Genomic DNA, 13,511 nt, shown 5'->3' on the forward strand with positions numbered 1-13,511 from the left:
GAGCTCATTTCTTCCCCTAGGTCCCCAGCGCTGACACGCGATTGCTCTTCTTTTCTGGCACAAAAGGCAGAGACCCTAGGAGAGGTTTTGGGAATTTGGAGTCTCTTCTTCGGGGGTGTATATTGGTCTTCGTCTCTGTATTTCGCACACACACACACACACACACACAACACACACAATCGGTCTATGCCTGTCCTGTCTTTTACTTTCAGTGTCTTCTCCCTCTCCAACTTGTGTGCGTGTGTCTGTCTCATCCTTATGGAATTAGGCTGGCAGGTGGTCGCCCCACCCGCCAGGGAGCACCTGGCGCTCACACTCCTGCTTGGAAACACACGCCCAGCCCTCTCCTCCAGCATTCTCGAGCTCTGTGCAGACACCCTCCTTCTCTCACACAGACCAGACACCCTGCACTCTCACCTGCTGTGGCTCTGAGCGTGGGGACGGGGCTCTGGTCACTTCCAGACAGGCTCCCTGCTTGTCTGTGAACTGAAGTGGGTTCTCTCTAGCAGAAATCTTGGGGGTCTTAATGGGTAAAACCAGAAGAGACTTCCCCCACTGGAAGTGCCTTAGGCATGGGAGGTTTCAGGAGACCTCCGTTTTCTAGGCTTCATCAGTAGTGTGAAGGGGCCCAGGGAGGCAAGAGATAGAGAGCCATGTGGAAATGAAAATCCCTCCAAACTCCAGTCCTGAATCACCAAGCCTGGAAGCCAGCGAGCTGTCATTCCTGCTTGGCCTGGCTGGGCTCGGGGAGAGCTGTGTGAGGACCTCGCTGCTGGCATGCAGCCTAGAGCATGGGGCCGTGACCTCACACTTAATTCGGTCCGAGTGGGCAAGTCACCCTGTGCGTCTCCTTTTATTTTTGAAGATCTATATTTACCGGGCTTGGTGCTGGGCCATGTAGAAATCTCAGCAGCCTCTGTTGACTTTTAAAAGTTTCCTTTCTAAACTTGGAAAAATATAGAACCTGTATTCCCTCCCTCCCCTCTCCAGCTCCTCCTTTCCCCCTGACACGTGCCCAGGATCCCCTGGGTTTCTAGGTGTGTTTGTTTTGCCAGCTGTGTTCAGAGAGCTTGGCGAGGAGGAGGGGCCTACCCCAGGATGGGCGGGTGACTTCAGCACAGGGGGTGGGGGGAGTTGGGGCAGATCCTGCCATCCCTCACTTTGCCCTGGGGGCTTTCGGGGAATCTCAGCCCACTCCTCGGCAGTGCCCCAAATTGGAAGGCTCGTTGCTGGAGTGACAGACAAGACTCTGGCATCATTCTTTTCTTCTGTTAAGTTTAACAGGGCCTTGGGAACTACAGGAGCAAGTTAAGTCCACAGAGTACTTGAACGCCGCTTAGTCCAAATGCAGAGATCCAGAGGCTCAGGAAGCCCTGGATGAGTCTTGGATGAACTTGGACTAAGGGGTCCCTCCAAGTGACGCTCAGGGTTGCAGCGGGATTGCCGGTCTCCCTTTACCTTTGCACAGACTACATTTATTTAACTCTGTTTGTTCCAGCAGAATTGCATCTCTCTGGAAAGCTCCGTGACTATGGTGTGACAGTGCCATGCAGCACAGATTTTCGGGGACGCTTCCTCTCCCACGTGCTGTCTAGGCCAGCAGCAGCAGCCTCCGCAGGGAGCACTGGAGCGGAGGGGGCCCCTGCACTGCAGTCACACTCAGGTCCCCTCCGGGTGGCCCGCAGCCTCCCGCGCCCAGAAGGAGCCACCCTGTACCCTGGCCGGGCGGGGCGCCCCTCCCTCTACTTCAATGTCACGGTTTTTGGGGAGGAACTGCATCTGCGCCTGAGGACCAACCGACGGCTGGTGGTGCCTGGAGCCTCGGTGGAGTGGCAGGAGGATTTTCGGGAGCTCTTCCGACAGCCCCTGCGGCGGGAGTGTGTCTACACTGGGGATGTCATGGGCATGCCTGGGGCCGCTGTTGCCATCAGCAACTGCGATGGATTGGTAAGGACAAGCCTTTCATCAAGCCATTTTTTGCCCCTGACCCCAGGCCATCTGAGCCTGTCTGACGCCATTTCCTCCTTGGCTCCTCTGTGTTTGAGACTCCTGTGGGCACAGTGTATGGTTTGGGCTATGTCCCGGGCTTCCCTGCCTTCAGAGATCTCTGCATTTGCCCCGCTGGCCACCAGGTTGCCGCTCTAGCAGGTGTGCAAGGGCCAGTGTGGATGGTGTCTTGTTCATTCCCTCATGGCCCGTGGACACATGGGATGCCAACTTGCCTAGCTCAGACATGTGCAGGGGTGAGGAAGGCGGGCTGGGCCACTCACCTCTGCGCTGCTTTCCCTTATGCGTGAAGTGAGGCTTTATTCATAATGCACATATTTACCGTGTGTGTCCCTTGTGCCCAGCACCGTTCAGGCTCGGGGGATACGTCAGGGCCTGGGGCACATGTGGTCCTTACCCTCACGGAGTGGATGTAGTAGCAATGATGATGGGACCTCCCTTACCGGGCAGCATGGTCGGGGGTCAGCACCCACCCGGCATGGGGTCAAGGCTCTGGCGACATTAACGGCTGTTAGGATTCTTACTGTTAGGTCCTCACTCATGCCCTGATGTCTTTGGTCCTAAAGTCTGTCTGCTCTTTCCCAGGGCCCTGCTCTGGGAGCTCCCTTTCTCAGGACCTATTCCCTCCTCCCAAGCTTGGAAGACCCTGCTAGTTGGCTCACTATGGCAAACGCGAAAGCCATGGGTGGTTCTTTCTGAGGCTTGATTCGTGCTGAGGTTCAAGTCCATCCTTGGACTTGGGGGTCAGGCCTTTGTGAGCCTGTGTGGCGGGCCCAGGGCCCTGGTGGAGGTTCTTTCTGTGGCCTCTGCTTTGTCAGGTGTGTCCCAGGAAAGGACCCCCTTGCTTTGCCCTTTCACTTGAAGTGAGAGATGAGTCAGATTTGGGGGGATGGGAAAGGGGATGTTTCTTCCCTAGCAGGGCTGGGAGCACCACTCACTCTCCTTCCCTTGCGAAGCGTCATCCTGCAGATTGTCACATGACCTGTGTTTGGGCTAGTGCGTCTCGATCTTTCTTTTTCATTATCAGCCCCCTTCAAGTGTCTTTTTAGCCATTTTTTCCTCCAGCTCCCCTCTTGAAATTTTAAGACCACAGATGGACTGCACATCTGTTTGTAAATTGTATGTGTATCTGTGCTTCATTTATATATATAAAGAATACATTTTTTGCCTTCCGAAGAATGAGTTTTTGTCCACATTGGAGGTGATGGCGCCCTCCCCGCGCCATGCCGGAGAGGCACGGTCTGGGGAGTGGTTGGCTCTCAAGGTTGAGCGTATGCTGGAATCACCTTGCATGCAAGTGTTCTGTGAGGCTGACTTGAAGAAGCCCGGGTTGTGAGCACGGCTGCAGAAGGCTGAGGCCTTGTCCTGGGCGAGCCTTGGCTGCCACCCACCCTGGACCAGCAGGTTTATGCAGCAGAAGCCCGCTGGCCAGAGCTGTGCTGTGGCCACAGTTTGGCTTGAAAATCCGAAGGGATGCTTGCGGTCGCCCAGGGACGCAGTGTCTTTGCAAATGGAGAGACGGAACGTGCTAGAGCAGACCGGCGGCTTGACTGCATTGCACGAACCCCTACAGCCCTCGGCTGCAGAGGCTGCTGGCCATCTCGGGACTGCGCTGTGTCTCCCACTTCTTTCGCTACCTCCGTTCAAGTACCCTGGGCCCGACAGAGGTGTCAGTCGGTGATTAACACTGTTCCTGAGTAACTGTCCATGGTCTTTGCTTGCCACTGGGGCACAGCTTCTGCTGTTGGCTGTCTCTTTAGCCAGTCCCCGGCCACAGCCCAGCACAGAGTCCTCCCCAGGGCAGGGATTTCTGTGTTTCCAGCCTATTCCAGAAAGCTACCCTGTGTCCCCTAAGAGCAAGGGGTTCTTTGTAGTGACCCAGGTGAGCCACCTTTGGACGCCAAGGCCACAGGGCAGCGTCTCTGATAAGATTTAACTGTGCATCTATATGTGGTCTTTGGCTCTTAATTCCATCCTCCTTGGCATTGCATGCCCCGAAGTCATTCCTTCCAAAAAATTATGCACACATAGAATGTCTCTATGCACAAATAGAGACACATAGAATAGTAGCAGTTGGGAGTCCTTCCTGCAGCCCAGACCCAGCCCAGACTGGATCCCCATGTTTGTTAACTTTGCTCATTGTATAGCTGAGGAAACTGAGCCTCAGCGGGGAGAGCTCACGATAATGCAGACAGCTTCTGTTCGCACAGGACCGAAGAGTTGATAGAGCCCTTCAGTCGTTTGTGGTGTGTATGCGGACGTTGTCATCACCCTGCTTTGCAGAGAGTCCCATCCCTACCCTCAAGGAACTTGGGTACCAAGCAGGAGAAACCCCGCTAGTGGTTTTAGCATTCTCTTGTTGGTTTTCCGGAGCCCGGAGGGGCAGTACTCAGTCGGTGGGAGTGACTGCTGTCTTTGGTGCTGGAGAAGGTGATATCGGAACTGGGCCTTGAAGGATGAGTAGAAGTTTGCTGGGGCCAGAGGAGGGTGGGGAGGGTGTTCTGGGCAGAGGGAAGAGTGAGTGACGGCACTGGATGGATCTGGGGAGGGGTTGCCAGGAGACACAGTGGGAAGGTGGGCTTTGGCCCAATCTTGAAGGAAGGCAGGATAGGAGAGAAGGCCCACAGTGGGGATGGGGCAGCCTAGTATCTGGGAATTGGAGGCACAGGCTGTGTGACCCTGAGCAAGCTGCCTTTCTTCTCTGGGCTCCACTTGCCTCTTGGGTACATCTCTGAGGCTATAATGGGAGGGCTCAGAGCTTCTTCCAGCTTCAGCATTGGCAGTTTGTGACATGGAGCAGGCCTTGCTGAAGGAGTTTGAAGCCAGACCTCTCTAAACCTATAGTTAATGCCTCCCTCCCTAGCTGGTCCTAGGATCTGCTTTGTGCTGGATGGGGCTGCTTTGGAGGTATAGGGAGGAAAGACTCTAGCCCTGAGCTTGACCCTCATGGCCAAGCAAAACTTCCAATTGTGAGAAGTTCTTGAACAAAGACCCCTTTGTGTGGACAGACTGCAGCCATTTGGATCTTAGCTGCTCTGGTGAGAGGCACCATGTCTAAACTGGTGGCCTGACCCTCATTTCCGACTGGGCCCTGTAGTGGGGGGCAGCAGGCATCACTGCCTTTGCATCTCCAACCATCCCATAGAGTGCCATGGGATGGAAACTGGGAGTGTTCTGTGCATTGTGGTTAATTCCTGCTAAAACTGAGGAATGAGTGCTTCCCCTCACTTCCCACCTGCTCTTCTGGAGGGTTTGGTGTGGCACAGTAGTGCAGAGGGGTCAGGAAGGACCTAGGAATGAGGAAGCCAGGACCTCTACCCTGGATGAGTTTGCAGGGTAACAGGGACCCAGACATAAAAGCAGACAAATGACAGTCTTGTGTGATGCAGCAGCAGAAGGACCGATTTTTGGTTAGGGAATCTAGGAAGGCTCCCTGAAGGAGGTGGCATTGGCTCAAGACTGATCGAACATTATAAAGATGAGAGACAGTGCTGGGCCTCTGGCCAGCAGAGAGAATGACTGACCCAGGGCAGGCTTGAGAATGTTTGGCAGAAGGGAAGAAGGGATGTGGGAGGCCACGTTCTATCTGCAGAGAGTTTCCTCTGGGGCCAGGGGCAGCTGTCAGACCCTGGGGTCCCTGCCCGGGAATGTACCCAGGCAGCAGCTGCAACCTGATGGACCACTGTCCAGGGCCTTTTTCGGGGAACCCAGCCAGTCAATGCAATGGTTCTCCTGACATTCCTGTGACCCCTAGCCTCTGAGGGCCTCTGGGCTGGGAGGGCCTGTGTCACCTCAGGATCCCTCCAGCTGGAGGCCAAGTGCAGAACAGACCCCCTGTTAGCAATTATGGCTCTGAATTCCTGGGAGGAACATGGAGGCCTGGGTTCAGAGCCAGTTTTTGGTGGGTCCAGGAGGGATTGTGGGGTATAAGAATAGGGTCAGCAGAGTGGGGGACCCTACATATCATCTAGGACCCAGACCAAAAGTCCCCCCCATCACCACCACCACTGCCATCTCTGCCTCTCTGGTCCTGGGCCTCGCTGCCCCTGCGCTAGGGCGACGAGGATTTGGTTGTACTGTTCATCCCCTCGTTTGCCTCCAGGACTCTGTGAGTCACCGGCCTGGTGTGGAAGCAAGGCACGTGTAAGCTTTGTCACCATCTGGTTCCATTTACCACCCTCTGCAGCTCATGCATATTCATTGGCTTACAGAGCAGACCCCTGGCAGGCGGTGGGAGGAGGAGTGCAGGGAGGGTGAGTCCCAGCCCTGCTTCTTGGCCACCCCCCCACCCCCCGCCTGCTGTACAAATCCCAGCAGCTTCAGAGCCTCAGTCCTTCATCTGTAGAATGGGATTACAGAGGGGGAGGGGGCGGGCGGGGATGGATAGTGACAAGGTCCAGGGTTTTGGGGTTTCATTAGGTGGTGATGATGAAATGTTCCAAAACAGACCACGGTGGTGATTGCATGACTCGGTGCGTACACCAAATACCATTAAATTCTACACTTTAAATGGGGGAACTGTTTGGTATATGAATTACATTTCAATAAAGCAGTAAGAAAATGTGGCTGGCCAGCAGTAAGGCCTGAGAGAGGCGGTGTTCATAATTATGGGGAGACAGTCTAGGGTGGTGGAAAGTGTGGGGTCTCTTTGCTCGGGTCCAGACTAGCTGTGTGACCTTGGGTGAGTTTCTAAATTCCTCTGTGCTTAGACTCCTCATCTTTAAGGAGTGGGGGTGGGAGGGTGGAGTGGGGGTGGGGGGGGTGGGGCAGGGAGCAACCACCTGTAGGATTGTTCAGAGGATTATGTAAAAAAAAAAAAAGTGCCTTCTCTAGTATAGGCTGGAGTCTTAAAAGGGGAGCTTATTTCAGTGGTTCTTGGTAGTCACGCTTCTTACTTCTCTATAGTAATTGCTACCGTCACTATAGTTACTAGGAATAGCGGAAAACACTGTAAATATGGTTAGAGTCCATTGTATTGCAACAATATATAGATTAGCGGGGTTCTCTGGGGAGGGTCTGAGGCTATCTCTAGTCCCCGGGGCCGGCCAAGCCCTGCCTTCCCTCTGCTTTGGCAATCTTCTCTGTCCAATCAGCCGATTGGCGCTTGCTTGAGGCGTGGAAGTGTGAGCCTCATGGCCCATCTGCGATAACCCCACATGCCCTCCAGGACAGGGATACTGAGAGGCTCAGAGGAGCACTGTGCTGACAATCCTTGGGCCCCTGGCCAGAACCCAGCCCTTGACTAGGTCCTGGGGGTGCAGGGATGAAACTCGACCCTGGCTCTCTCCCCAGAAGCCCACAGCGGAAAGAGAAGGCAGATGTGTGCCGTGGACAGTGTGAAACAAGAGAGACCGTCCTGAACTTGACCTTGTGGGAATGCAAGAAAGCAGAATGCCCTCAGTGGGTTGCCAAGGAGAGGTGCTCAAGGAGGGCTTCCCAGGGAAGAGGACATTTGGGCCACATTTTAAAGCCATGGTAGGAGTTCTCAAAGCTGAGAGGTAGAAACAGTAGGCATTCTGCAGGGAAGGAAATCTTGTGTCTTCCCAGGATTCAGGAAATGGTGAGTCATCCCAGCTCTCCATGGGAGAGGGAGAGCAGTGAAAATGTGGGCTGGAAAATCTTTGCCTCCCCTTGGAGCTTAGACTTGTCCCTCTGGCCATAGGGAGCCACAGAAGGTTTGTAAGCTAGAGTTACACTTGTGCTGGGGTAAGATGCTGATGCAATGCTGGAGATTTGCCTGTGGCTCACTGGTGCTCCTGTCTGCACCTGTTCTTGCCCTGGGGACTGCTCCTTGCTGGCTGGGGAGTGGGCTGACCTAGCAGCTCCTTGCGAAGCCCCCTTCTCTGCCCTGCCATCCACCCCTGCCCTGGGGATATGGAATGTGAGGCCTAGAGTTCCAGAGGGACCCTCGTCCTGCCACCCAGCTGGCCTGTCTCTGCAGGTGGTCTGTGGGCCACCTGCCCTCACCCCAGTGTGCTGACAGCCCTGGGAGGAATGGAAGGGGTCTGGCCTCATCTTCTTGCTCCCTGTGCCTCCCCAGCCTGGAGAGTGGCTTCTGCCCTGCAGACCCCCACCCCCACCCCAGCTGAGCTGATGTATTCACACCTTGCTCTGCAGCCCCCCACCTTTGCTCATGCCGTTCCTACCTCCCACAGTGCCTTTCCCTTCCCTCCGCTTCATACCTCCGTCTCAGTCACCCGGTTTTTAGGAACCGGAGACTGGCTTACACCTTCATTTATCTCAGCACGGAGCATAGGCTGGGCTCTCGCAGCCCAGGAGGCTATGGAGCAGGGAGGCACAGGAGAAAGAGAGAGAGGGCCAGGTATAGTAGGGGAGGTGGGACTATGCCCTGTTTAAAGGGAGTGCGGTCTGGCTTTGCGAGACCTTTGAGTATTTGAAGGAGAAATGAGCAATAACGGTTTTTAAGCAAAGTGTTCTATTTGGTAAGATGGTGTGTGGCCCCAGCACAGCAGGACAAGTAGCTAGAGGCCTCGGATCGCCAGCGGGGCAGCTCGTGAGGCAACGGGAGCATGACCCCTGCAACTGGATCACCTGGGTTGACATCCCAGCTCTGGCTTTTACGTGTTAATTAGACAATTTTACGTGAATTAGACAATTCCTGAGCCTCTCTGTGCCTCTGCGGCCTTGTCTGTGAAGTGGGGATTATGATAGAAGTCACTTAGCCGAGTTGTCCTGCATGCAAGGGGGCTATGAGCGTGGTACCCGTTCGCTGTTGGCTATTGCTGTGGAAGGGTGTGAGCGTACGAGGTGAGTCTGCTGGGTTGGAGGGGCTGGGGGTGGGAAAGAAAAGTCAAGAGCTTCTCATTAGTCTGCTTGACAACCCCGTGCCCCGGCCCAGAGGTCTCCGGGCTTGCAGCTGGGCAGCCAGAGCCCATCCCCTTCCTGACCCCACCAGGCCTGTTAGTTTTTCTCAGGCCGCACCCCGCTTCTGGCCTAGTTTGCCTTCTCACCGATACAGTCCCACTGGGTCCGCAAAGGGTGGGTCTGAGCTTAGTCACTGGTGTGTGCTTAGGACGCTGGTGCTCAGCCTGCCTGAAGGTGGGTTCTTGGTGGTCGCTGAGCTGGTCACCCCAGGAGGGAAGGTGGCGGATTTGCTCCAAGGGGGCATAAAGCTTATGTTTGCATCTCCTCAGCCCATGAGATGAAGAAGGACAGCGCGTCTGTCACTCTGTCCGGGGCTGACTATCCATCTGTCCCAGGTGGGCAGTGACAGATGTGGCACATGCGCCATCATTTGTCCTCCTGCACCCCTGGCCGACATACCGGTCTGCTGGGGCACTCTGGCCCCCAAGCCCGTGTCCCCAGCGTGTGGGCCTCACAGTCACTCCCGGGGTGGGGGCCCGAGTGGGTGTGTGAGCTGAGACCTGTCTGCCGCCCTGCTCTCCGCAGCCCCCTCCTCTTTTGTCTCCAGAGCTCATGCCCCTCCCGAGGGTACCACCTGCTTTACTGTGCGTGCTCTTCTGGGGAGACCCCTGGGTCTGCTCCTCAGAACTGAGGTCTGCAGAATGAAAGCAGGACATGGTCTCTCGGGTGGGAGAGGGCTCTCCTCATGACGCCCCTCACCACGCCGACTGCGGGTCAGCACCTGGGAAGTTGCCCTGCCTGGACCTCAGCCACATCTCAGGAGGCAGGCAGCCAAGGTGTTGCTGGGGAAACCGAGGGGCTGGACCAGTTACCCACGACTGTGTGACAAGCCGGCCTAGAACGGACGCACTCACAGTGGCCACATGTTCTTTCTCGCCGCTCCAGTTGGCCGGGCTCCTCTTCCGCGGCTTGCTCCGGGCTCCCCTGTGGCTGCTCGCGGCTGGAGGGTGGGCTGGCCTGGAAGGCCCGAGCGGACCTCATTCCCACATCCAGCGTCAGTGCTGGCCGGGCAGCGCTGCTCCCTCTACCCGGTGGGTACGACAGGCCTCCTGCATGCTGTGTTAGGGGACACTCTGGGACAGTGCGGTCACAAGCTACATGGCCTCTCCGGGCCTAGTCTGCCAAGATGCCGGCTTTGGTGTGTTCTGTGGGTCAAAGTGAGCCACCAGGCCAGACTAGATTTTGCAAAGGGGGAGGAATGGATGCTGCCTCTGGAGGGCAGGGGCAGCAGAGTCTCACTGCAAACAGGCATGTGAACAGGGCCAGGAGGATGGCAGCCATCTTTGCAGGCGTTCTCGCATACTGTGGGCAAGTCACTTGACCGCTCTGAGCCTCAGTTTCCACATCTGTAAAGTGGGTGTCCTACCTTGTAGTTTTATTTATTAGAAATCCAGCATGCCACCATAGTTTCCAGAATCATAAATGGTAGCTTTATCATGATCATCGATCTCCTGGGATAAATACGGAGACTGAGGCAGGATCCACAGCAGGTTTGTTTCCGGACCTCTGGTCACCCGTTCCAGTGCTCTTCCTGCCTCCCAGAAGGCCCTGTCCCATGAGGGCCTCTGTCTGTCTGAGCGGATGTGCAGGGTCTGGGTCCTGGGTAGTTTTCTTGTCTGGAAGGTGGTCTGGTCTTGCAGAATTTCACCTCCCTAGTCTCCCCATGGCTGGGCTGTGCTGTCTGCCCTGGATTAATAACTTATTTATGATATGGACTAAAAGCCAGACATCACCTCACTGCTGCTTCTCCTGAGCAGAGCCAGTGAGGGCTGGACTGGGGGCTGGTTTTATTTGCCTTCCCCGGCATCTTCAGGCTGGCTGGTGGGAGGGCAGCCTCGGGGCCGCTGAGTGTGGTGGGGGCTGTGCTTGCCTTCCCTCTGCCTCCCATGCTCAGTGGCTTAGAGGCCGGGGAGTGGGCTTTTGGAGGGGACCCAGGGCATTTGTGCCGCGGGACGTTTCCGAGCCATCTGCCAGACCTGGCATTCTGTTTTCAGCAGGTGGGCCTTGCCCTGCCTTCAGAGCCTGCGAAACAATAACAATGACCCGGACCACAACAATAACAGTAATCTTTGCAGGCTGCCTCAGCTCTGGCAGCCGAGTTTCCTGTTAGCACAAATAATCCTTGTTATGAAAACCTCTAGTGATGAGTTCAGCTCAGCCTCATTTGCCCAGATGACCTTGACTTTGGCCCAAATGCAGACAGCTGTGGCTGAAGGAGGCTTTCAGGGCCTCTTGGTCCCCTTTTAGTTTTCTAGATGAGGAAGCTGAGGTTCAGGGAGGGGAAAAGACTCACCCAGGATCACACAGCAACTGTCAGGACCTCTGGCTCCCTGTCCATTGCTTCCCCACAATCCCACTCTTGGCCTCTCCTGAGTCAGTGGGCAAGGACCGAGTAAATGTTGACAGTGATTCAGGTCGTCAGCCCCGTGTGGGCCAGAGATGCACCAGCCATGGCCACGGCTTTAGAGCCCAAGTGCTAAAGCAGTGGGTCCAGTGGTTGCCCTCTGGGGTGCTTCCTGGCAGTCCTTGGGCCTGCGTCCCACCACGAGGGCAGGACGCTGAACTTCTGCATGTCCTTGTTTCCCCAAAAACTGGGAAGCCAACTAAGAAAACACAGTGTCACCTGCCCAGTTAGCAGGATCTGAAGGTCGAACAGAACCTTCGGTGTTTCTTGGCCCTAAGTCAGTATTGCCACTGTTTTAGCCATTTTTGAAATACAGGGCAGTGGACTGCTAGTTTGCACACTTCACTTGTCAGAGAATATCAGACAGCCTGCAGTTTCCTTTCCTTCTGCTTTCCCTAACACGGCTGAGGGGTGGGTAGAACAGGCTCCTTTCAGAAAAATGTTTGATTTGAAGGTGGGAGTGTTTGTGGGGACACAGTTGGTCTGAATGCAAACCCTGTTCCCAACGGGTTGTCTGAAGCCTTTTGTCAGCCTCTGCTTTTAAGCCGACCAAATATTTATAACTTGGGTCTGTCCAGAAAATGCCCATACCCCCCAACCCCTCAGTAGAGGTTCATTCTGTTCCTGGAGGCCAGCAGGAGCTCGAACCCTGAATGAGCAACTCTAGCCCAAAGAGGCCTTGTGTTCTGTAGCCCGACAGGCCACTGGCCTGGGTGCGTTGAAAGCTTGGTGCTTTGTCACCTCGTAATTCATCGCCCCTCGTGGGGAGACTCTAGGTAAAACATGTTGTCTCCTCAGCCGTGTCGACATTGTATGGGGAGCGGATCCCTCATGAAGGCCCATATGCCCGAGGGAGTTCGTTAAGGGGACTTGGCCCGAAGGATGCTTATTAAAGGAGGTTTGGTCCCAAAGTTGGGCCCCTGGTATGTCTCAGTATTTGTCCTTCTGAAGCTCACATTTCAAAGAGCAATAGAGAGGAATATCCCCGGGATGGGGACAGAGCATGGCCACAAGCCATGTCCCCCTCTGGGGACACGGAGGAAGGAATGATGATGGGGTAACATCTGAGCTGGGCTGGAGGGGCAGTCCTGGCAGAGCTCACAGCAGCCACGAAGGTATGGAGGCCCACGTGTGAGCATGTGTGGTTCCAGGGGTAGAACAGGGCCCGTGTGGCTGCTGTGGGAGGGGAGATTTTTGTTGCCAATAATTCCCAAAGGGGAACAAATGGCTTGACCGGAAAAACAAGTTGGGGGGGGTCTAGATGCCACCCCTCTCTGGGGCGCCAGTTGTGGCCTCTCTAACCGATCTCCTTGCCTCTATCCCTGCCCCTGTCTTCCATCACCACCAGCAGCCAGAGCAGTCTTGCTCAAGCCCAGCGCTCCCGTGACGCTCCTGTGGGGGGAACCCAAGTAGGCTGGGGCTGTGGTCCCCCCTCCTCGTCCTCCTGTGCTCCCCTGACTGCCCTCGTCTGGAGCCCTCCTCCTCCCGTCATCTCCCTCAGGCGTTTGCTCAAATGTCATCTCCTGCATAACCTCTTTCCTGACTCCATTCCTGATCTCATTGCTCTCCTCTGCTTAAGTACCCGCCCCCCCCGCCACTGCCGCCCCGGCTCCTTTCATCTGGTATGCCATGGTTTTCCTGATTGCCTGTCTCACCACGTAGAATGTGAGCTTGAGGTGAGCAAGGGGTTCGAGGCTGTGACCCCAGCATCTAGAATGGGGCCTGCTCACTACGCAGCTCAGGAATGACAGGGGAAGTGTACCGGACAGAGGTTTAGGTTAAGTGCAAATGCAGAGACGTACAGGACTCGGGTGCCTGGCGAGTGGCCCACGCGGCTGGGGTGTGAGCACTTGCGTTGCTGGTGACTGACAGGGCTTCGCACAGACAAGGTTTGGTGACCTGTCAGAGTTCTGAGAATTCTAGAGAACATGTTCATGGTGCCAGGCATAGGTCAGGAGCAAGGGCAGTAACATGCCCCAGCTAATCAGGCTTCCTCCCCATGGAGGGCAGTGAGGGCATGTGTGGTCAGGGGCAGCTCGTGACTGGAGCTCGGCCCTGCACGGGAATCCCCATGACTAAGCCCACTCCTGCTTCCATCCTGCCATGCCTACCCGCCTTGCGTAGGGAACCTTCCCTGCCACTGCCCCATCCCTCATTTATCACCCGCTGTGGCCCTGCTATGTATTGGTCTCAGTGGTAAACATTTTACATGCGT

At 55.6% G+C, this 13,511-nt stretch overlaps 1 protein-coding gene across 4 annotated transcripts in view; it reads left to right on the forward strand.

Annotated features, from left to right (window-relative positions):
- Positions 1 to 13,511, forward strand: part of ADAMTS14 (ADAM metallopeptidase with thrombospondin type 1 motif 14) — a 73,635-nt gene that overhangs the window by 363 nt on the left and 59,761 nt on the right. For 3 of the 4 annotated variants that reach the window (XM_044239699.1, XM_044239701.1, XM_044239702.1), the window contains exon 2: positions 1,499 to 1,947. In XM_044239699.1, coding sequence (XP_044095634.1) covers positions 1,499 to 1,947 — 449 coding nt within the window. The remainder of the gene's footprint in view (positions 1 to 1,498; positions 1,948 to 13,511) is intronic. The other variant, XM_044239700.1, reaches the window with a different exon arrangement.

The sequence above is a fragment of the Neovison vison genome, chromosome 2, assembly GCF_020171115.1.
Source record: "Neovison vison isolate M4711 chromosome 2, ASM_NN_V1, whole genome shotgun sequence".
In the NCBI taxonomy this organism is placed as follows: domain Eukaryota; kingdom Metazoa; phylum Chordata; class Mammalia; order Carnivora; family Mustelidae; genus Neogale; species Neogale vison.